Raw genomic sequence first — 23,480 nt, 5'->3', positions numbered from 1 at the left:
GGGGATCAGTCTCAGCTGATCAGCTGAACCACACCAAACTTTAGCTCAAAATCTGAAACGTTTGCTGAGTTATAGACATTTTCGTGTTTTTATGGTCAGTTGGCTGTGGCAGCCATCTTGAATTGAGTTGACTCCAAAAGGTAATCGGTTGTAGATGATCATCCAATGATTAGTTTCTGCAAGTTTCATTAAAATTTGTGCTGTGGTTCAAGAGATATTTTGCTAACAGAAAGGCTCGGGCAAAAACATTATCTTCTGCTTGCCTTTCGGCAGCTGGCTTTAATTAAAAGTATTTTAGGCACAAATTTGTTGTTATTCTTTGCCAGTGCTGTTTAGGTAGCCCACTAAGCAATGACTTATATAGAATAAGTCTTTGCCACTAACTGTGTACCTGCCAAGATGGCTGCCTTGGCCCCGCCTCTTTTTGTTTTACCTTTTTTCTTCTCAAACACAAGGAAGCGGGCGAGTTGCGTCAAGCCGATCTGCGCCTACAGGCCGGAAAATGCGGTCGGTCCCGTTTCTGGATAAGCAGCCATGAAGCCTGAGCCGAACTCTTTCAGTTTCTGACAGGACCAGATCATCAGAAGAAGAAGCTCGTCATGTTCTGCTCCAAATCAGCACGAGTCGCTCCGTGGATCTTCCTCCTGATGGTCTGTGTGGGTTCAGGTAAGAACTCAAAGGTCGGATGGACTCAGTGGATTTCTGATTTGACGGTGGTTCCCTGAAGGTCTCATCATTTAGTCTGAAGTTTTGTCTTGTTTTCTGTGAATCGGTCGTTCATTGTTTGTTGGAAAATAATCGTTTTAATGATTGTGTTTGACCGAATAAAGTTGTGAGCGGATTCAACAAGTCCTGCCCTCCGAGGGATCAGTGTGTGTCATATGTTAGATGATAGGTTGGGTGTGTTTTTTGTTTTTTTTTTCCACGTTTGGCTGCAGGTGTACACTGTGTACAGTGCTGTGCAGAAGTCCCTCATTTCTTTATGCTCTGCTTCCAAAGATCCAAACTTTCCTGTAATCTTAACGTGATCTTGGTTGATAGTTCTCCGGGCATTTTCAAATAGTTTTAGCTGCATTTTCACTCATTGATCACAAAATAAAGGTTCCTAATCTTAAGGAATAAACCTGTGTTGTGAACACATAAGATAACCTTTATTAACATGGGTCTTTTTTTTTTTTTTTCAAGGACACATTTTGTTACCATTTCTTTAGTTGAATCTGTTGTTCTTAGGTTTATACAGTGATTTTTTTTTTTTAAATGCTGGATAAATATTTACTGATGGAGAAGGGGTGGGAATATATAAGTATGTACTTCTTCCCACTTTTTATGATCTGTTGACTAAAGAAGAATTGGTGGAGTCATATTGATTGTATTTCATTTTATTTTTGTGTAGTATTTTTCTTTTATTATTTCTTTTCTGCCATTGTTTCTTCTTTGTCTTACACTATTAAAATAAACTGATGCATACATACATATAATGCATTTATGTTCTGTTTTATTGCTGTTGTCACTTTTTGTCACTAGAGGGCGCTGCTGCGACTACATTTAGAGCAGTAGAGGTTGTGTTGGTAGAAAATAGATGTAAGATAAAGACGATACAGAACAACGCTGTGTTCTGCAGTGGCGTCTGTCAAAATGGCACAGTTACTGTCGTACAGTTTGAGTTTAACCTTTGTCTCCGATGAGTGCTTCATTACCGAGTGCACCGCCTTTCCTGCACCACGCCGGTGAGCCTCTTAAACCATTCACAAAGTAGGGAGAAATATTTGACGACACTTGTCATAAATGCTCGGGGAGACAAATGGCCAGATGAAAGATGACGCATCGTTTTATTACGCTGCTTGGGTCCAGAAGGATGGCGTCTGTTCTACACACTTCCAGGAAAAGGTACATTTGATAAAGCCATGGTCACACTTGAAAGACATTTTATCCCCAAAGTTAATGAATTGGTGTACAGACGCATTTAAAGCTAAATGTGAAGAACTTCCTGAATTTACAAAACAATCAGCAAATCGAGTTTCTGCGAGAAAAAGTTTGTGCACCTGGCCCATGAAGGACACCAGGGCGTGGTTTTTACTAAGCGACGTCTCAGAGGACTTTACCAGTGGCCACTTGTGGACGATTTGGTTTGTTTTTTACTCACAGCTTTTTGTTTTTGTTGACTCCATAATGACACGCAGGAATCTGCTGTGTGTTTTTGGTACACTTCAGGTTCAATTTGAATTTTAGAACCTGGTAAAAATCAGACCATTTTTAATTTTATCCTGGTTTGTATGACTTTAAAATGTAAACGGGGTGTACTTTCTTTTTACAATGACCGTTGCAGAAAATGTATGAATATAGATGTACTCTTTGCTGGCTTCTGTTTATACATAAAAGGTCTTAAAACAAATCCAATTAGTGAGAAGCTATGGTATGGAGGTATTTATTCTGCACCCATGTGGTCAAAAAGACTGAAATTGCTTCTTATTTCTTATTATATCAGATATTTTTTTAGCTGCTGTCTTTATTTTTAAACTTTCAATGAAAAGAATGAGTGATGGGTGCCTAAATCCTACCATAGTCTGATCAGTGATAATAATTCTTCTTTCTTAGCAGCATTAAATGGGGAAAACTTTGCTTTGCTTTTGCTCCTCCATAAGCTAACAGGAAGGTGAGTCGTCTCTTTGACAGGCTCCAGCAGGCCAGGGAAACGTATAGATGGGCAACTTCTTTCAGTTTCTAGCACTTACAACCAGGTTGTAGTTTCATCAGTCAGAGGTGCAGCAGGATGCTCCCTGATTTTTGACAGCGTGGATGAGTAATAGCGATGTGTGGGCGAGCTCTCCGATTGCCTCATCTCATGGTCGGGAATGACAGCTGTGACACATTTACAGGAAATACTTTCCCTCGCTGATCTAGGAAAGGTCAACTGTTCGAGTTAGCATGTGTGAAAAGCTGCAGCTAAACAGAGACGCTGAGTAAAATCCTCTTTTTGTTTCCTTTCAGAGATGTGTAAAGTGGACCTCAGCAAGAACATTTCTCTCTACATTAAAAAGGTGAAGCCGAACTCTAAGTGCCAAATGAAATTAGACCGAACGGAATATAATAACATGACAGTCCCACCACAGAGTGAACTAGATTTCAAAGACTGTTCTTCTGAAGATGTTGAAGTGACAGCTAAACAAATCCTAGGTAAGTGAAGATTTGAGTGTTGAGTTTATATTTCAACAAGTGGTTTAGATGTGGGCATTTGGTTTGCAAAACATCCAGAGTCCTGGTACACAAAGCAAGTTCAATATATTCAGAGTGTCGTCAGGTGATCTGGCTTAAATACTCCTAACAATGGTGATATGACCCTGCTTATCAGTGTGAGTGATAAGTAAATCCAGGTTTTCTTCATAAGTGGAGTTGGCAACAAATGACCAATAAGAAGCAGAAAAGAAAGCTAACAAGAAATGATGGATTTGATGTATTTAAAGAGTATAGATTTTAGGCTACATTAGAGATCGGCTAAGATGTTTCTCATCTTTTATTTATTATTAGGAGACCCTTTGTTATGCACCCACCCCTCACCAGGATGGCAGTTTGATTACTTAGATTAAACTACAGCACAATGCAATTACAATATCAGGAGACAAAAGTAAAACTAAGTAAATATATGTATAGTAAGGACCCACTTCAGATATTGTGTGATGGTGGTGCCCAGGAACCCAAAGGACGCCACAACAGCAATGGTGCTGTTCAGGAAAGTGAGGGATCGGTGCATAACAAAGGGTCCCCTAAAGGCCACTATTATTGCTGCAGTCTTTTAGGTGTTTACTGCACCTTACAGTCAGCTGCTCGATCTCCTTCCTGTTTCCAAGCTTTTAGGATTTATATATTTTTTTTGTAATCTCTGTAATATCCTTGTTTATTCTCATCAGACTACAGAGATCTCAAAGACTGTCCAAAGACCAAATTAGAGCTGTCGGTGCCTCCGCTGCCATCGTGCCTTCCTGCCCCTCTGAGCAGCATCAGCTGGACACTCCGAACCAATCAGGATTGCAGCATAGCTTTGACTTCAAGCCTGAGAGACGTGAAAGGCCTGACACAGGCCATACCTGGACTGCAGTGCAAGGACAATGACACTATCGAAATAGCTGAAGAAGATGGTTCAGCTATTGGTGACTTCTGCGTTCAGGGAGTCATACAGAAAATCCTCATCCACACCAATGTGTCTGTTACTCTGAAGCCCAGAACGGGGACTAAGGCACTAGGAAGGGATTACAAACCTGTGTTAAATGCATCTTTTGAAAAAAAAAAAAATGGTAACAAAAGCTTCAACTAAATTATAACATTTGAACAAAAGGAAAATTACTGTCAAACATAATGTTCTTCTCTGTTTCTCTGTCCTTTTAATATTCAGAGAGATACATATTCGACGTATCTCTGTCAAAAGAAGAAACCTCCGTCCACCTGGCCACCCCCGGTTGGCAACAAGGCATGAAGAAATTATACACCGTCTCGTGGATTGTTTCTGTTCCCTCCAAAATGCAGGCAAACCTGGTTTTCAATGTGACCGAGCCCAAGTGCAGGTTTCAACACACCAGCATCAAGGTGCAGAGACAAGGCAGAGCGGAGGAGTTATACAGCCGGAGGGAGGACGAGCCGACAGACTCTAAAGTCACCGTCTCCGAAAACTTCTACCTCAACATGTCCAACTGCATCCCTGAACAGGGGAAATTTAGCGTACTGACCAAGATCACCCTGCAGAAGAGTATGAATAAGAGCACATTTTACTGTTTTCATCAGATTTTTACAGTTTTTAACTTCATTCAGTGGATAGAAAGCATTAAACAATGCTAAGAATTTGTTTTCTTTTCTTTTAGACCTCCGACTGGTCATCATACTGTGTGTGGTGGCTGCTTTGCTCGTTATTTTTATAATAATCATGGTGGTGGTCTGCGTAATGGTTAGGTGAGTCCTTCTGCTTTGTCTTTTTTACTTAAACCTCTATTATTTATTTGCAGTTATAATTTTGCTCACAATGCCGATCTAAAACTCTCAAATTTAGGGAGATATGCTTCCTTTTTGTGGTAAATAGTGACATAACTAAGTAATAACATGACAGATGTCACATTGTTCAACGATCCTACAAGAAACAAACCAAGGAGTCCAAGGAGTCATGGGAACCACTAATCGAGGGAATTTGAAAAACATTGCATCTAAACTCTAATATTGTTGTTTTTTTCTGTTTCAAAAGGAAGAAGAAGGAGCAGTTCAACCATCAAGTGTCCGAATACAATGCGGGCAACACCTTGCGACCGGGGGGGGACGACGACGAGGCTCATGTGTACACGTCCATCGAGGACTCACTTATCTACTCTCACCTGTTAAAAAGGGGACAGGAGATCGGCCTCTATGAAGAGTCTGATGCCTACCACTACTTATCCCTAAAGACACACTCCAAAATGCCACGGGTCTCAAATAATGGCGGAGATGGCAGCACGGAGGTTCCTCAGCCGTCTCGGCTCTCGTCTCAACAAGGACGACCGCTCCCCGACACGCCCGTGAGTCACATCCTGCCTCCGGAGGACAACGAGGTTGAGGAAAGTTGTCCAAATCCAGGGCCGAGGCAGGAGTCAGAGAAAGGGAACTGAGATAAGGATTGGATTCAGGTTTCTGATTTTCACTTCAGCTTTGTGCCTTTCATCCTCTGGCATCTGTGTGATTGATTGATTTGTTTGTTTTTTATGGGGGGGTTGATCACACATGAGGGTGCTTCTGGTTTGCTTCCTTTTAGACCGTTCTGGATGCTTTTAGCAATCTGCGTTTTTTTAAAGATCCCTTACTTTTGTATTTTGTACATATTATAGATATTGTTTTAGGAGCTACTGCTGTCTGTTTATATATGTTGCCTGATATTGTTAAAAAAAGAGAGGGCAGTGATTGTAATGGTGAATAATTTGTGAACATGATGACTGGTGTTGCAGCGAATTGCACCAGCAGTGTGTTATTTTTCTTTCTAGTGTTCATCTCTGCTTTTGCTCAAGCTGTGCTCTATGTATACATTTTTTGTAACATGTTTTATTTTTACAAAGGTCAAGACACTCAAGTCTGAATACAATCGTGCTTTTAGGATTTTGGACAAAATACTATGTACATTTGAGGCTATATTGCTATTTAAATAACTTTTTCCCTTTAATTCTATCATGTTATTTATTCTATGTATCCTAATCAGTTACAAACTCTAAAATTGTCCCTAGGTGTGAGTGAGAGTGTGAATGGTTTTTTGTCTTGTCTGCCTCTATATGTCCCTGTGATAGACTTGAGACCTGTCCATGGTGTCCCCCGCCTCCCACAAAGTGATGGGGTGGAGATGAGCACCAGCTCCCTGTGAAGCAGATAAAGAAGATGGATGGATGATCACTTACACTTACTAGTCAGAAATGTTTTAGTCTGAAGTGAGAAAACCACTGTACTTCTTTATCAAAATAGATTTTTTTTAAATTGCATACAAATGACTTCTACCTTGGTAAAAGTGTTTCAGCTATCTTTGAGAGACTTTTTGTTTTTTGGTTTGTTTTGTTTTTTACTGTAAATTGAATGAATAAGAGTACGAACAAAATAGAAACATCAATGTCCAAGTTTAAGGGGTGTTTTGATTTCCTTTTTACAAAATTCTTCAGGCATTATGAACACTCTTTAAAAGAACACTTTTTAAAAGAAAATAGCTAAACAAGATTTTTAAATTACTTCTGGCTAAACTGATTATCCTGCAGCCTCCTGCAGTTTAGAAAATGAGCAGCAGAGGGAGACAAAGCCTAAAGTTGCTAAAAGAAATTTTGTTTTGGATCACGGTTTTGTTTTTGTTTTGTTTTTATTCTGGATTTTAAACCTGTTACCAAAAAACCTACCTGAAGCTTGTTGTGGAAGTTATAAATGAGAGAAGGACAACACCAGGCACCACTACAGAACTCAATTCAGTCTCATTCTTCCTCTGGTCTCCTTTCTACTTAACCCAGCCTCTTCTGCCCTACGCTGTTACAGCAGCGCCCTCTTGTGACCAGAAGTGATAACATCAATAATAGCAACGCAAATGAGTTCACTATGTAAACTTGAAAACACAACATCTCCCCTGTTACCCAAACACACATTCTAATTCACTTTGAGCTAAAATACAAATTCAATTCAGTCTCATTTTTCCTCTGGTCTCATCTTCCTCTCAGTTCTATTTAACCCAGCCTTTTCAGGCCTGAGGTGATACAACTTGATTTCCAGCTTAGGGTGTCCTGACGCCATGTGTACTTATAGACACCCTTATGTTCAAACATGGTGTTTGTCATGGACAAACTGTGACGAGCACAGAAGTCCAATAACAGAACACCACTCAGGGTTCAGATCAGAGAGGACACTGTCATTTCCCACGTGGGCACTGAAGTCCCCCAGAAGAATGGAAGAATCCCCAGCTGGAGCACCTTCGAGCACCCCCTCTAAGGACTCCAAGAAGGCTTGGTCGTCTAAAGTGCCATTCGACACATAGACACAAACAACAATCAGAGCCCGTCCCTACCACCGAAAGGCACAGGAAAGCTTCCCTGTGGGCAACTCCAGAGTGGAATAAGGTCCTACCCCTCTCAAGGAGACTGGCTCCAGAACCCAAACTGTGCATTGAGGTGAGCCAGACTATATCCAGTGGTACCTCGCGCACAAGTTCAGGCTCCTTCCCCCACCAGAGATGTGTCTCTATAGCCAGCTTTGGTGAGCTAAGGTCAGAGCACCAAGGCCCCCACCTTCGGCTGCTACCCCGAGCAGTATGACCCCTCCTGCAGGTGTTGGGCTCACAGGAAGGCAAACCCATGTAACTCATTCAGGCTGAGCCCGACCGGGCCCCATGGGTAGAGGCCAGTGAGCCTCCACCACAATAAGGTCCTCATTCACAGAGGAGGCAAGTGAATGCAATCATTAAAAAATCATTTTTTTGTTGCTTCAGATTTTTGTTTATTCAGTTTTTTTTAGGCTGAAACATTTCATTCAATATTTGCTCTTATTTTGAAAGCAAAACTTGTACTAACCCAGGTTTGATTTTATGAGTTCTCTTTTTCTTTTGCTGCTGAAGATTGCCATCATGTTTGCAAGATGAGAACAAACAGATTTATAAGAAGGCAGCACGTTTATCAAAATCACAATAAAATATAATCAGCATAACGTGTGGAATTTAAAACAGAGAAGTTGTAAAAGAAATGGCATTTGTGAACATCAGTGGACCAATTTTACTCTTCCACCCGATTAATTAATTAATAGCCACTTTTTAAAATTCAGTAATCACTCATGCTTACATATACATAATTAATTACCAGGTTGGAAAATGAGATACAGCAGCTACAACCAGCTTATTGTAGCTCACAATTTAGTTTTTTTTAAGCAAGAATGCTCTTCATTACATTATTATTGATATATCATTTTTAAGAGTGCAAGTTATTCTAAGGGTTGTTAAATATACATATATTGAAATTAAGCACACAGAGAAGCCATCCAGTGATTAAGCTAATTATTGAGTTGTCTTAAATGCTGTAAGATGTACATAAAGTAGATTTGATGATTTTATTGGAATGTTCTAGAGTGTAGCTTATACTTTAATAGTTTTTACTGCTTTCTTCTGACACGTGCAGGAGATGGTGACGAAAGACGCATTATGATCACTTTTAAGACCATCAGCACAGAGTGATGTCAGGGATTCACCCACAGCTCTCAGACAATGTTGAACTCACACACCGAGGCCTTCTCGGCTTTGCAGTTCTCATCAAACCACTTCCCACTGGCTGTGGCGGAGAGGCTGGCGCAGTTCTGGCTGCGGCCTCCATCGGGCTGCCGGGTGATCTCCGTCTCCCAGTTCTTGAAGCGCACACTGGAGCCCGACTGGTCCACCCACTGGCCGTCCGTCACCATGTCGTTGATGCCCAGCCAGATGTGCTCCTCTGGGCCGAGACTCTGGCGCACGTAGCCGTAGAGCAGGTCGTTCTCGTCTCCTGTCAGAGGGGTGCTCAGGCTGCCACCTTTGGCGATGCAGTCGTCGCTCGCAGCATGGAAGGTCTTCTTCACCGGGTCGGACAGGAGACACTTGCCGGGAATCTTGGTGCCTTTCAGACAAACTAAGGGGACAAATGAGAAGATTCAAGCTCAGATGCTTGTTTTGACTCATCTTCGCTGACCAAACTAAGACATATAGCTCAAAACTCAAGACTCTGAAGCAGAGGTCACCACCAAAATGTGCTCTGACTAGACTCTGTGCAAGCTCTCCTTAGATGTAAGATATGAATAAATACAAAAACAAGAATATCAATATTAACACTAACATTTATTTAAGGAATGCATATTGTCCACTGCCTTGCATGCTAAAGTTTTAAACAAAGATCATGATCTGTTATTACTGCAGTGAATGCCTCTCAGCTAACACACAGTTTTAGCTCAGTTTGTGTAAAAGTGAGTTACAGATGATTGAGTTAGTTGTTTTTGTGTTTGCTAAAGTCAAACAGCTCTGATGACCATTTTGAATTGGGATGACCTCAAAAGTTAATTAATTGCAGATGTCCGTCCAGTTATTACTTTCAGAGACTTTTAGTAAAACTCGTCCCCTGGTTCATGAGATATTTTGCTGACATGCAGACGGGATCGTCTCGAACACTAAATGCCAAAATTTAAACAAAGCTGTTTTGCGATCTGTCACCGCTTAGACTGTGCGATGGGGATGACTCTCAGCTACAACCACAACAAATTTTAATTTGACATCAGTAAAATAGGGCATTGGTTCGTGAGTTATTTTACTAACAGACGGAAACACACGAGGTACTTACATGATCGCCAGCCTTTCATGGCAGCAGGCAATAAATACATTACTTTTTTTTAAATCTGAGCTGTTTATGGGTTGTTTTGAAATGCAGAAAGAAACGTACCAAGGCACATAGTTTTCTTTTTCAAACTGTTTTCATCCTTCAGTAAGTTCTGAGTAGGTGCCACCACCCTCCATGGGCCAACATCGCCTCCACCCCGGTGAGTCAAATCGTTTGGTATTTTTGAAAGAACTTTAGCTGTAAAACGTACCTGTCTGTAAAGCTTGCTGCTCCTTCAACAAGTTCAGCTCCTGGACAATATCATCGATCTGCTTCTGCAGCTTTTCAACGGCAGCAGATTCTGTTCAGAGAGGCAAAGATCTCAACATGAGCCGTCGCAGCAGAGCTGGGAGTAGTTTCAGCGTCCAGGCTGCTCACCAATCCTACCTTTTTTGCCACCTCTTTTCTTGGAGGAGGTCTGCTGGAGCGAGGAGCCCACCAGCAGGAGAAGGCACAGAGTTATCCAAAGCCCTTTGGCCTCCATCATTAATAAGATTATGATCCACGGCGAGGAAACAGTTCTGCTGCAGCAACGCGAAAAAGCTCCTCTCAGCTCCGAGCGTCCAACTGTTTTTGCTTTACACACTTCAGGTCCACGCTGATATTTGGAGGAAGTCTTACCTCAGAGAGAACAAATGCTTTACAGATGTTCAACAGCTGTTTGTGTTGCTTTTGAAATCCTGGAGAGAGAGAGGGGAGGGTGGGTGATGAGCAGGTTGTTTCACACTGTTTAACAGGGTTCAGACAAGCATGAATTCAGCTCCACATGTGTTTAAATCATGCCAGAGTGTGTCTTTATCTTTTCTTAGATAATCAGAGTTTGAACTTTTAGCCATCTGATAAGGGCGTGTTTTGGCTTTTAACAAGCGCAACTATAAGTAAAAAAAAATGAAATAAGATCAGGTGTTTCTTTCTGAGACGGTCAGTGTTGTTCCTTTCTTGCCGAGCTGTAGATTTAATCTTTAAAGTCTCTTTCTGTCGTCTGCTGTGATCACGCTGAAGGCGCCAGAGGTCGGATGTTTTGGGGTTTTCCTGCGAGTCTACATCTGGATCTCCTCAGCGAGTTGGATAAGACGCAGCGAACACGTGGTACGGCCTTATATAATACAGAAACACTGTTGTGAAAGTCATATGTGTTTGTAATAGTCTGTGACACTTTCCAGAACATTCCTGACTTTAACGAAACAGGGAAATGATGATGTCTGTGGCTCCAAATGATCACGTACATGTCACATAAAATCAATGCAAAATCTTGCACATGTAATATGAAATAAGATCCAACCAATTCTTCATTGCTTCACCTTTCTCTACAAATATCAGCATGTCAGTATAATTGTTTGTTAAAAAAGAGTCTTGTTTTCTTCTTCAGTAAAGGGCTTGTGTTGTTGTACTTTCCTCTTTTGGTCAGTATGTTCACCATATTTGCCTGTTTCATGACTTTTTTATTTATTTATTTATAACTTACTGATTCTCTGCCTGGTCTTTTGTCTTGGATTAGTTCATTTCAAGCTGGTTCGGGCTTTTTGCGAGCTATAACTTCCACCCTCTAAAAAATACCCAAAATGTTAGATTTACTTGTTTAATAAGTAATAAACATTTGAAGCTTTGTCTTCACCAAAAGGTTCACGAATGGCAATGGATTTAGAAGATTACAAAATTTCCCAAAAGCACGAGAAGCAAAAGAGCTCAAAATCTGTTTTTAACCTGCGTTTTCATGTGCTTAGTTTAATGTTTCTAAACATTAAATTCCTCGATCAAGATGACTTTTGAATGTGTTTTATCACTATTTGACAATGTTCTTGTTATTTTTGAATTGTGTCCCTGCCTAAATAGCCATCTTGGCCACACCTTTACTCACCTGTTTATAAGGGTTTGACTCCTGACACACAGCAGGAAGTAGATGAGTCGTGTCGTCCACAAACTGACCTGCTCCTACAGCCTGGGGAAGAAAATGGTGAACAGCGACGCCATCTATTGATAACAAGACATGCTGATTTTTAATTTATTTCTCCCAGGCTTGAACCACTGCAGCCACATTATGTCTTTTTATAAATCAAGACAAGTCTCCACCCAGATTTTGCTCATGATCATCGCTGCCTACGTGGTATCAGGTAAGAACAAAAACCTCTGCAAGGTGGTGGGCCTGCTGTTTGGATCTTCATGTACGCTAAATTAAAACACATTATCAAATGTATTGCATTCATTTTGAGACTTATTTTATTTACTATAAAGTTATTTCACTCATTGTTGGAACAAAGTCAGATTAATTCTTGTGTCAAGAGGAACACTCTGTTATGTGTGGACACCTGAACTGAGTGGTTTTATGTTGCTGGTTCAACAAATCATGCGTCAGACGATAGGTTATGTTTGTTTTGTCCACGTCTATAGCTGGACGTGTACACTGACGAAAAAACAGAGAGCTTGGAAGCAAATGTGTGACAATGAAGCAGCAGTTAAGGGTGATTCACATTACCCTGAGGATAAACACACATACTAGAAACTGAAATTATGTGAATGCTGATTCAGTATTCATGATACTATTCTCCTGTTTGTTTTGGTTGTGTGGTATATTTTAGAGTTTTTCTCTTCCTTGTTTTCCAGGAGTCCAGAAGTTCATAGTTTCTCCTGGTCAGGGCTCCACCCTGAAGATCAGCAGCAGCAGTAGTCAGGCTAACATTTGCAAAGTGTGCATAAGTTCAGGTGGTTCACCACAGTGTAGCACCCTTCTGCTGTTAACAGACACCACTCCTGTCTCCGTGGAGTTTACCTGCCCCGAACCTGAGGACGTCTTTATTGTGGAAACTGTGCGAAACATAGGTGAGACTCAAACTGAACGTCCTCGTCTTGATCGTTGGCTTTAAGAGTGTAAAACATCTGTTTCTCCACCCAGACTGCAGCGCGAGCTCGTGCAGCAACCACATCATCCAGGATGACTCCGGTTTGCAGAGCTTGTTGGCTTTTCCCCGCAGGTTCACCTGGAACATAAAAGCTCCAAAAGCCTTCAAGTTGGACTTCACTAAGATGGGCCTGAGACAGATCGGTCCATCAGAAACGTGTTCTGATAAACACACCTTCACTCTCCTGGCTACAGGAAACGTTCTTGTAGGGAAGTACTGCAGGTCTGGTTCCATCAGCACGGCTGAGGTCACGAGTCAGGGCAGCTTTTCTGTGGATGTCCCTGCAGGACAGAAGCTGCAGGACGAGCAGGTTGATGTGTCTGTCGGGGAGGAGATCAAGTGTGAGTTTCTTATTTTGTATCTGTTTTCATTTGCATCTTTCAAAGTCACAGTTTGTTGGATTTATTTCCGTTGCAGCTCCTGCCAGAGTCTCCCTCACGTTACCAAAGGGCACATCGACCACTGAGCTGCTCTCGCCAAACTACCCCGACAGTGTTCCTGATGACGGGGTGATGGAGTGGGACTTCCAGGTCCCACTCGACCACCAAGCAGCTGTCGAGTTTCGGAGCGTCGCACAGCCTCGGTGTTTGAGGAAGGAGCCGGCGGTGGAGTACTGCGGCGCCCTGAGGCCATTGTTGGTTCTGAGCCTGGACAAAGCCCAGCCACAGCAGCTCCAGGAGAACTTCTCAATGATCCTCAGCAACTGTGAGGTGGACGGAGAGCTTCCTGGTTCTGGACTCTCCCTGAGCTTCACGGTGTCTGCTTCAAGTTCTCAAGGTTGAGCTGCTTTTTATTATGCTGCGTGGGATTCAGGTTGTTTTGATTAAGAGGCAGTTTGATAAACCTAAACCACAGCAAAGTTTTTATTTATAGCACTTCTGATGGAATCAAACTGTTTTCATGAGGTTTTTCTATATATAAACAGTATCTTGTGTTGCTTCTTATCTATATAAACTGTTTAGTGTGATTGGTCTCCAAAAATCTGTTTAATAACTTTAATATTTAAAAAAGAAATTAAACAAAAAGGATTTTTTTTCCTGCTGTTTTGTAAGTAAAAACCCTCAGACTGCCTCCACACTGTTTGCATTAGTGTGTGAACGATTGTGCTTGCCTGAGATTATCAGAAAATTAGAATAAAAGCTTATATTTAATTGCTGTTTTTCTTTTTTTAGACCATCACCTGATTATCATCCTCTGTGTGGTGACTATTCCTGTGGTTATTTTTCTTATTACGCCAGTCTGCATCTATATTGGGTGAGTTCTTCTGCTTTTCGTTTCATTCAGACTTTGTCTTTTTTTTAAGTAGCACAAGAAACTGATTTAAAAACCTCTTTATGTCAAACACTTCAGCTGAAGAAGTTTATTCAAGGCTGCTTTGAGCCACAAACCCATCCAGGGGTCCAAAGAAACTTAGGAACCATCCACCGGTCCAGAACTTTTTTTCTATTTTGAGCCAAACAACAACTGTGAAGTGCAAAATTACTTGAAGACAGACATAAATACACAAAATGTCTAGAAATTGTTTAAAATAACCAAAGAGGCTCCTTTAATTTGCAGCCGTGTTTATGTTCAGATTAATAATAGAATGGAATAATTCTTTATTTGTCCTTCAATGAGGAAGTTTAAATTATTGCTTGAGCCAAGTTAACCAATGTACAAAAAACTATTAGAGAAGATGCTGCACACATTACAAATTAAAAGACATAAATGAATAATTATACAGCATCAAAATAATTTTCTCTAAAAAAACTGAATATCATCAATCCCTAATGAAGAGAGGTTCTATTTCCATTCTTATGTTCTTGTTTTGTTTTGTTTTTTGCTGAAAAGGCGGAAAATAAAGAAGCTCTACAATCGAGTATCTGTCGACGGTCCGGATGACACCAACCTCCAGCCGGAAAACAACAGAGGCCCAAAAACCCGTCAGGACAACGAGTCCTCCGCTGGCGACCCGTTTCTTTCCTCGGCTCACTTTCAGTCCAGCTCATTTATTTAGCACCAACTCACGGCTCTGTGTGAAAAAAAGCAACGTACCATTCAGATCAAACTAGAGTCTAATTCAGTTCGAAACAGATCCAGAGTCGAATCTAATTAAAGGCACATAATTTCATTCAGTGATAAGATACTCAGATTCAGTTTGTTTTAAAACGTAAATTAGTAAAAATGCTGATTATCTAAGTGGACCAGCAGCAAACACGGGGCGGAGGGCGACAGTGGGAAGGAATGACTTCCTTCTAACGGGAAGAAACCACAAGCAGAACCAGAACCAGGATCGTGAACGTCAGCCTGCTCAGACCTGCTGGGAACAAAAGGGATAAAGCTGAGGAATTACAGAGAATCTGACCCGTTCTCCCCCTGGTCTCAAATGATGACGGCAACGACGTGTTCTTAGGCAGAATGTTTGTTTTTTATTATATTCAAAATACAATATTTACAAATGAAATAGAAACAGAGGCTCAACGTCTGTAAGTTGTGAGGTAAGATGACATTCAATTAAAATACGTTCTTTGTGACGTACAAACGTTGAGGCAAAGGCAGTTCGTCCGAAGCAATACAAAGAGAGGGATGATTGGTCGAACAGCGGGGAGATCGGTGATTCGAGCTCTGATTCAGAGTACAGACAGTGTTTGGGTCAGATTCAGGTTTTACTTTAATGCATAGCTAGTTTATTATCATCATCTCAGCCAGCTGACACTAAATAATAATAAAGACGTGATACTGATGGGTACAGATTGCACATTTTAGACGGATACTTTCCAGGCTGGATTCAGAGACCATTTTCCTTATTACTTGTGCATTTTTATGATGTTTATTGCACCTATTTGATCTGTTTCATTAGCTGCTATTAAACCTGTGATGCTCAGGATCTCTTCTTGTTTCTTTTTTTTTTCTTATGCATGTCCTATGAATGTTCTGCTTTAAAAGCTCTTTGAAAAAAGACTCCACTTTCCGCACTTAGTGCATTTGTTTCTTGTCTCAGACGTAGTGCATTGCTTCATGAATATTAAGCCCTTTGCATTACAGCTTTGCCCTTAATTAAAATCCTTTATCTGGATTTTTTTTTTTTTTTAATAACATTGCGTTTTTAAAACACACTTCTACAGTGCAAGAAAACCAAACGCACACCAAAAAGAAAAAAAAAACATCTAAAGTCACAGGAATGCAATAAGTTTGCAGCTCCTGGTGCTCAACATAAAATAAATACGAGTGAATCCAAACCAGATCACAAAAATGGACACTCATAGAGGTAAAAACATTCAGGAATAAATTAAAGTGACACCTCGGACCTTCTGAAGCGGGGTTCTGTGGAAAGGTTCTGAACGATGAATATCTTACCTGTTGTAGATAGCCCACTGAACGACCTCAGCTTGGAGAAACAGAGTTTAACTGATTGGATTGACCATAAGATTAAAGTTGTTTATTCTTTATTCTCAGTCTTGCTCTGACCAGCCATGAGCTCATCAGTCTGGTCATAAAGAAACTATTTCTCCAAACTGAGGCCGTTCAAAGAGCTTTATGCAGCAGGTAAGATATTACATGCTCATAACCTTTTCATATAACCCTACTTCAAAAGATCTGAACTATCCCTTTAAGTGTGCTTTGTGTTTTCGAGATGTACGACTCCTCTTCATCTTCATTGTCACGGTAAACTATCGATAGCCTTCGCAGAGTCAGTCTCTGTCCTCCTGGTCTACGTCGGGCAAAACACTGGAAAAAAAACCAGCAGATTTCCACATTAGAAGGAGCTGAAACTGACAGGATGTGGGATAAAGACGAGGAAAAACAGGAAAAATCTCAATTTACGCTGTTGTTACAGTTTAATGCTCGCAAATGCAGCCTCTGCAGAGCCACTGAACTATTTATCAGAGACTAAAATATAAACTGCAGCCCTTAAAGAGCTCTAAAATCCAATACCTGTGAGTCTACAGACTAAAACACGCCACCAGCTGAGCTGCAGCTGATCGGGGGTCAGAGGGGGTCAGACTGAACTACGCTCGGTGGTAGAGAGGGGGCAGTCTCACGCCGTGAGCGACAACACAACAACGCACTTTAGATGTGAACAAACCTCTCCGTCCATCGCTCAGACCAGAGCTAGTGAGTCAGGCAGGAGGAGGATGTGCAGAGGACAAACAGGATGGAGAGAAAGACAAGAAAACAGAGAGAATGTGAAAAGAAAAGACACACAAAAGACAAAAAAAAAGTCTGCGTGAGAACAGATTTTTAAAGCTTAACCATTGCTGAATAATACCCGAAACATTTCGGCTGAAATTATCATATTTATTTTGAACTGGCATGCTGTAAAAAGATCCTCGTGGCTGATTTTGTGTAATTTTACAGCTGCAGGGTGACTGGGTGACACATTAAAATGTTTACTGAGAACTGCATCATTTGCACTGTAAAAGTTGATTTCAGATGCAGTAGTTTCACCACGCTGTTCACGTGCATGCATGCATTAGACACTTTGAGATATTTAAGTCTGAAACGTGTGAGGTGGAATAAAAACAGGACACAAGGCTGGAGGCGAAGCAAACAAAAACTCTATAAGCTCACAGAGAGCTGAGGGTGCTGCAGGTTCATAGCAGACTTAGAAAACTCCAGTTAAAGAAAATCCAAATGTAAATCCAGGAACCAGGAGCCGGCCTTAAGGCCCAGGTGGGGCTCGGTGAACAGAGGACAGGAGGAAGAACACACAAAGAGACACGAGAAGACAACCACAGGACCAGACCAACAGGGAGAAGAAACCACATAAAACACACAGAGGAACACTGATTACCAACAAAAACTGAGAGTAAACCCAGCATTAAGCAAGGAGGCAGGACTAAACACATCAGAAGGGGCGTCAAAGCAACACAAACAGAAAAAGTACATTTAAAGAGCATCTTTCTTCTTCATCATTCTTTTACAATTGTATTTTTTTAGTTTGTTTTGTTGGTTTAGTTTTTCTGTATTATTAAGCTAATACTATATTACTGCCACTCTGTTTATTCTAACCATGCTTTATCCATCTTCTATGTTGTTTTTATGGCTTCTGTCAGATAATAAAAAATACAAAAATAATGAGCCGACGTACATAAAAATTCAGACATTTAACTCAGGACTTGAGAAAAGCATCTTTGGAAGCAGAGAAAGCTTCAATTCTCCTTGGGAATGAATCTAAAAGCTCACTTCTCAGCTTCTACTTCGGATGTTTTTCTTTCAATTTTTCCTTTTCGGATGGTTTCAGGCTTTAACAGACATGATGAGGAGCGTCGGGGTCCAGAGGTCACAGAGGGTTTAGGCCCAGACTCAGATCTTTTTTAAGACGCCCCAGAGCGTTTTTGTTTTTGTTTTGTTTTGTTTTTGCTGAAATGTAAACTTCCCCCACAGACTGAGAGGGATCAGAGTTTTTACTCTGGATTGTTCTCTTTTTTGGGGCATCTCTCTTTCCCTGGTGGCTACACCACATAAAAACCTCCCAGCAGAATGATGCTGCCACCACCATGTTGGGCTGTAGGAATGTTGGTCATGACTCGAGGATCGGTGGGATTCCCTTTCCACAGACATCAGTCATATGGAGGACAGATAGTTTGATGTTTGTTTCAACAGATAAAATCATTCTGCTTCCTTCGGGACTCATTCGGGGGCCCTTTATTTAAATTCCCAGCTGAAAAGGGTCCTCTTTCTCATCAGTTTATCATTAAATCTAGTTCTTGGAGAGCTCCACACAGACACTTTAGATTTCATTCTTATTATTATTATTCTTAAAAAATGAAGTCTGCTGTGCTTTTGGCTCTATAAATACTAGAAATGGTTTTGGATTCCTATCCAGACTCGTGTTTTGACTGATTCTTGTCTCGCAGCTGTAAAGACGGACCTTAGCTAAGCCTTTATACAGACACGAAGCGTCAGTTTTTCTTAACCGTGTCCAATCGATACAGCTGAACAGAAGTCAAGTTGTAGAAACATCTTCAGGCCTGTATCTCACCAGGCTGCGACTGCTGCCGACAGATTCGTGAAAGAGTTTCCAAAATGCCTCGAAACGTCCGCTAGGCTTCTCAGTTTCCTTGGGCGAGTCGCACAGCAAAGTTTCTCACAGAGTTGTTGCAGGCAGGCATCTGGTCATATTGAGACACTCTGTAACTAATAATGTGGGTGGTTACAGCAGTGGACCTCCAACGAGAGAGTTGGAGGTTCGATTCCAGCAGTATGCTACATGTCAAAGTGTCCCTGGGTCAGACACTGAACCCCTCCCTGCCTCCGATGTGACCCATCGGTGTATGAATGTGATCTAAAGCACTGATTAGACTCTACAGAATGATTTATTCAGATCAGCTGTGTAGAGATTCAGTGCTGTATGACTGTGTGAGGATGGGGAAATGAGGACACAGATTGTGTTGTGAAGCACTTTGAGTGGCCTGGGTTGGCTAGAAAGGCGCTATATAAGTACAGACCATTTACCATTTACATCATTCACAGGAATGTTGCAATTTATTTGCAACAGTGTCATAAGTACCAACGCACTTCTGTGATCTAAGTAAAAAATCTGAGCATTTTCCTCCCAGTTTTGTGTTTCCAACTAGTCGCAAACAGTCGCAGCCCAGCGAGATACTGACTTTAGCAGCACTGACCACTCACCGTTGAGAATGTAATCTGTCAGGAGGCCGGGCACCTTGTCGCTGTCGTCTCTCATCGCCTGCAGAACTGCAGAGTTAAGCGATAAATCAAAGTGACTCCGCTGCAATAAGTCAAACATCATCGCAGAGATGAAGACGCTTACTCTTTGTCAGGATCTGGAGGTCTTCGACAGACGGAGGGTGTCCTTTTTTCTCATAAGGGATAACTGTGGTCAAATACTATTGGAGGGAGACGACAAACAAAATGTATAAGTTAGCTTAGATCTGTGGTGCGTTCAAATCTAGGGCAAAACTACAAAAATAAATAAATAAAAGATCGACTTGAGCAGCTAAAACAGCAGAGAACAGTAACCTGTCTTTCACTGCACCCACTCCCAAATGTTTGCCGAAAGCTGTTTTGAATAACGGAGGAGATTCCCTCCATGCTGAAGCGCTGAGGAGGAAGGAGGGAAAGTGGAGGAAACACATGAAGAGAGGTGAAAACGTCAGGAGGGGGAAAGTGCAGTTTGACCGAAAATAGAGGCAGGCCTTTCGCTCATTACTCAGAAGGCAAAGACAGAAAGAAAGTCACAAAGACGGACTGATATCGACTCATTACCGACGCCGGTGTTTTCTCCGTGACGCCCGGCCCCGTCGCAGCTCCACCTTTAAGCTTCTTCTTCTTCTTCAGCGACTCCCGGTGCTCCTTCTGCCGGTTCTGCACGTCGATGAGCGCCGAGATGAAGCTGTTCTTGACCTCCTTCTCAAAGTCCAGCTCGTCCCTGATGGCCAGCTGCTGGACCAGCTCCTCTGAAAACCTCCGGATGTTCACCTCCGCCTCCCTCAGGTGCTCCGACAGCTCTGCAGCGCTCAGAGCCCTCAGCCCTGGAGCCACGGGCGGACCATTAAACACAAGATATTTGTGTGTGTGTGCAGGGGGGGAAATTAATGTAAAGCAGCGGACACTCACTGTCCTCAAAGCCGGGGCTGGACAGCTGGATGTCCAGAGACAGGGACAGCATGGACAGGTCCGACTGTGACGGGTTGTGCTCTGCGTCCACGTCGGGTGAGTCCTGCATCATCTCCTCGATCTCCTCGATCACCTGCGCAGAGCAGCAACGCAGTCACAAAACGACCCCTCCGGCCTTTAAGCCGAGCTGCCGAGCCGCACCGCACCTGCTCCGCCGTGACCAGGGGCTCCTCTTCCAGGCAGGGGACGATGATGGAGTGCATGTCCAGCTGCTCCCTCAGCTCCTCCTCGTCCGACAGCTCCGCCGCGACGTCCCTCTTTCTCTGTCCGGGCAGAGAGCAAAAGGGGGGGGAGGGGAGGGATTTAATCACAGCGCTTAAACCCTGCGCACAATGACAATTTGAGATTTGCGGGACGGACGAGCAGAGGGCAGATTTGGGAGGGGGATGAGGGAAAACTGGGGCAGGAAACGAGAAGAGGAAGGGCGGAGGTGGTACCTCCTCCAGGTTGAACGTGGAGATGTAGAGGGAGCGAGTCCGCGACCGCTTCCAGTCCACCGGCATCACCTGAGCGTAGCTGCTGGTCAGAGCGCTCCAGATTCTGGAAAAGTAGGATTTACACACAACCCGGGTCACTTTTAGGAAGTTTGATGACAACAAGGCGGGAAAGTTTAAAAAGGTGTGAGATGTGATGCATTGTGGGAAGTAATTTATGAGAGTATTTCACTTCTAAGGATAGACTTGAATCAAACCAGAAACCCTCTCGACCATCTTTTTTGTTGTTTTTTTATATTTTGTTCATACTTGCAGGTGTTTTTAGTTAAAACGTCTAACTTTGTTTTCACAGTCATATCATTTTTAATATTTTTGCACTTTAATGCTACGTTAAAACTCACCGTTTCAACAAATTATGGACAAAATTGCATTTCTCTTCCTTACATGTTCACTTTATGAGACTTTTCTTCCCTAGTTTGCTGTTAAACATTAATTAAACCTAATATTTAATTAAGTTTGATCGGATCGGTCAAGCAGTACGCCTACATTTTCTGTAAGCTAACCGAAAATAAGACCACATTTTGGTCAAGTACAGGGGACGCCGAAGAAAATACATTTAGACGCCACACCTACAAACATAACAGCCAGATTAAAGCCATCAGCTGCCAGGGTTAAAGATATAATCCCCAACTTATCTTATCAAGGTGAAAACACGTCTGATGGTGTGCGTCAACGTTTACCCCAGAGCTGCAGCAGGTAACTGAGGGCATATTCTGGGGCAGTTCTTCTTATTGTTATTACTAAGGTTTGAAATATTAATGATGTTTCTGATTCAGGGAATTTCCACCTTTAAATAGATTTGAGATGGCACTGAAATAAATGGGTCAGCATAAATAATTAAAGATAAATTTATCTTGTGAGAAGTGCTGAATGATTTCCTCACTATTATTAGCTGAATGGTTTGCATCGATCACTGTTGTCGTTTATGAGTAGATAATGAGGTATTACACATATTACTGAACTGAAAATCCTGTAAAATTATACTCACAAGAGCCCTTTTTTAATTCTGGGGGTATTTTCACAGATGCAGATTGTTGTTATTTGTCTGCTAATCTTTTCTTTGCACTTTAAATGGCCCACAGCAGCTAAAAGGTCTTTAAGATCAGTAAGCCTGGTACACATGATGGTACACATGATGTTACACATGATGGTACACATGATGGTACACATGATGGTACACATGATGGTACACATGATGGTACACATGACTGTAAAACACAGTAAACATGACTGTAAACATGAAGGTAAACATGATGGTAAACATGAAGGTAAACATGAAGGTAAACATGGTAAACATGGAGGTAAACATGATGGTAAATATGGAGGTAAACATGAAAGTAAACATGATGGTAAACATGATGGTAAACATGAAGGTAAACATGGTAAACATGAAGGTAAACATGGAGGTAAACATGAAGGTAAACATGAAGGTAAACAATGCTGCAGGCAGACAGGCCACACAAACACAAACACCAACACTCACTGGTCCTTCTCCAGCAGGGACTCCACCGCTCCCAGGCTGTCCGCTTCGCCCTCAGCGCCTCCGACACACGCAGGAAAGCTCCCCGCAGGTTCCGCCGGGTCCTCCGCCGACCCGAAGCCTCCAGTTAGCCCCGGGGAGCACCTGCCGTCAGCCGGCTCGCTGAGGCGGCAGCTCCCCCTCACAGAGGCCGGTCGCGTCGTCCGCCGGGCCCGGCTGCTCGTCGTCCAAATGTGCGATCGGTGCGGCCATGGCCCGGACCATGCTGCGCTAATCGGCCCGGGTTAACGATGGAGTCGTTGGTTCAGGACCGGTAGGCCTCTTCCTCATCCTCATCCTCTCCGTCTGTCTGGACCGAGGCGACGCCGGGCCCACTAGTGGTGACAGGATGGAGCCGAGGGCAGCAGGGGGAGAAGGAGGGAAATGTGTTGTTTATTTATGTTTGTTTATTATTGTGTGGAATCCCACTTTCACCACTTAGAAAAAGGAAAAAGATCCCAAGTCATATTTACCAGATGCTAGCATCCCATAATTTCTATATATTAAGTCATAATTATGAGATAATAAGTCATGATTTTGAGGTATTACGTCATAATTAAGTCAATATCGATTTACTATGCCATACTTTTAAGCTACTAAGCCATCAATTTGAAATGCTAAGTCAGAATTTTAAGATAAGTCATAATTATCTGATGCTAAGTCATGATTTTAAGGTATTACGTCATAATTAAGTCAATATTGAGATACTATATACTTTCAAGATACTAAGTCATCATTTTGAAATGCTAAATCATGATTTTGAGATACTAAGTTGAAATGTGAAGTCAAAATCTTCAGATATGAAGTCATAAATATAAAATGCATTGTGTCAGAATTTTAATATATTGGGTATTGAGTCAACATTGAGATACCATGTCAGAATTTTAAGATACTAACTCATATTTATGAGATGCTAAGTGGTGGTTTTGAGATATTGTGTCATGATTAAGTCCATTTTGAGATACTAAGTTATACATTTGAAATGTAAGGTCATAATCTTTAAATATGATGTCATCATTTCAAAATGCCGAGTCACAGCTTTGAGATACTAAGTCATAATTACAAGATGTTGTCATAAATGTGTGATTTTAAGCCA

The 23,480-nt window shown here is 41.9% G+C and overlaps 4 protein-coding genes across 4 annotated transcripts; 2 read left to right on the top strand and 2 right to left on the bottom strand.

Annotated features, from left to right (window-relative positions):
• The first annotated feature begins 379 nt into the window (after positions 1-379).
• Positions 380-6,614, top strand: LOC108249046 (CUB domain-containing protein 1-like). The gene is made up of 6 exons (XM_017438183.3): positions 380-666; positions 2,989-3,174; positions 3,906-4,289; positions 4,388-4,738; positions 4,851-4,938; positions 5,225-6,614. The coding sequence occupies exons 1-6, from the start codon at positions 600-602 to the stop codon at positions 5,619-5,621; spliced, it is 1,473 nt and encodes a 490-aa protein (XP_017293672.1). The 5' UTR covers positions 380-599; the 3' UTR covers positions 5,622-6,614.
• Positions 6,615-7,937: 1,323 nt separating this feature from the next.
• Positions 7,938-10,716, bottom strand: clec3ba (C-type lectin domain family 3, member Ba). Its single transcript, XM_017438186.3, has 3 exons — positions 10,239-10,716; positions 10,063-10,152; positions 7,938-9,113 (listed from the first exon to the last, which is right to left on the bottom strand). Exons 1-3 carry the CDS (start codon positions 10,336-10,338, stop codon positions 8,713-8,715), a joined length of 591 nt encoding a protein of 196 aa, XP_017293675.1. The 5' UTR covers positions 10,339-10,716; the 3' UTR covers positions 7,938-8,712.
• On the top strand, positions 9,949-15,818 carry LOC108249048 (CUB domain-containing protein 1). The gene is made up of 8 exons (XM_017438185.3): positions 9,949-10,011; positions 10,854-10,940; positions 11,867-11,962; positions 12,453-12,668; positions 12,742-13,089; positions 13,166-13,525; positions 13,921-14,002; positions 14,579-15,818. Exons 1-8 carry the CDS (start codon positions 9,987-9,989, stop codon positions 14,742-14,744), a joined length of 1,380 nt encoding a protein of 459 aa, XP_017293674.2. The 5' UTR covers positions 9,949-9,986; the 3' UTR covers positions 14,745-15,818.
• On the bottom strand, positions 15,584-22,996 carry fez2 (fasciculation and elongation protein zeta 2). Its single transcript, XM_037980279.1, is given in 10 exon segments — positions 15,584-16,456; positions 19,364-19,429; positions 19,506-19,581; positions 19,715-19,795; positions 19,961-20,226; positions 20,312-20,444; positions 20,518-20,634; positions 20,809-20,911; positions 22,349-22,511; positions 22,513-22,996. Coding segments are annotated over 10 exon segments (1,119 nt in total). The 5' UTR covers positions 22,610-22,996; the 3' UTR covers positions 15,584-16,439.
• Positions 22,997-23,480: the final 484 nt, after the last annotated feature.

This window comes from Kryptolebias marmoratus, linkage group LG16 (genome assembly GCF_001649575.2).
Source record: "Kryptolebias marmoratus isolate JLee-2015 linkage group LG16, ASM164957v2, whole genome shotgun sequence".
NCBI lineage: Eukaryota > Metazoa > Chordata > Actinopteri > Cyprinodontiformes > Rivulidae > Kryptolebias > Kryptolebias marmoratus.
The sequence above is the reverse complement of the archived record's forward strand: the minus strand, read 5'-3'. Positions and strand labels throughout refer to the sequence as shown.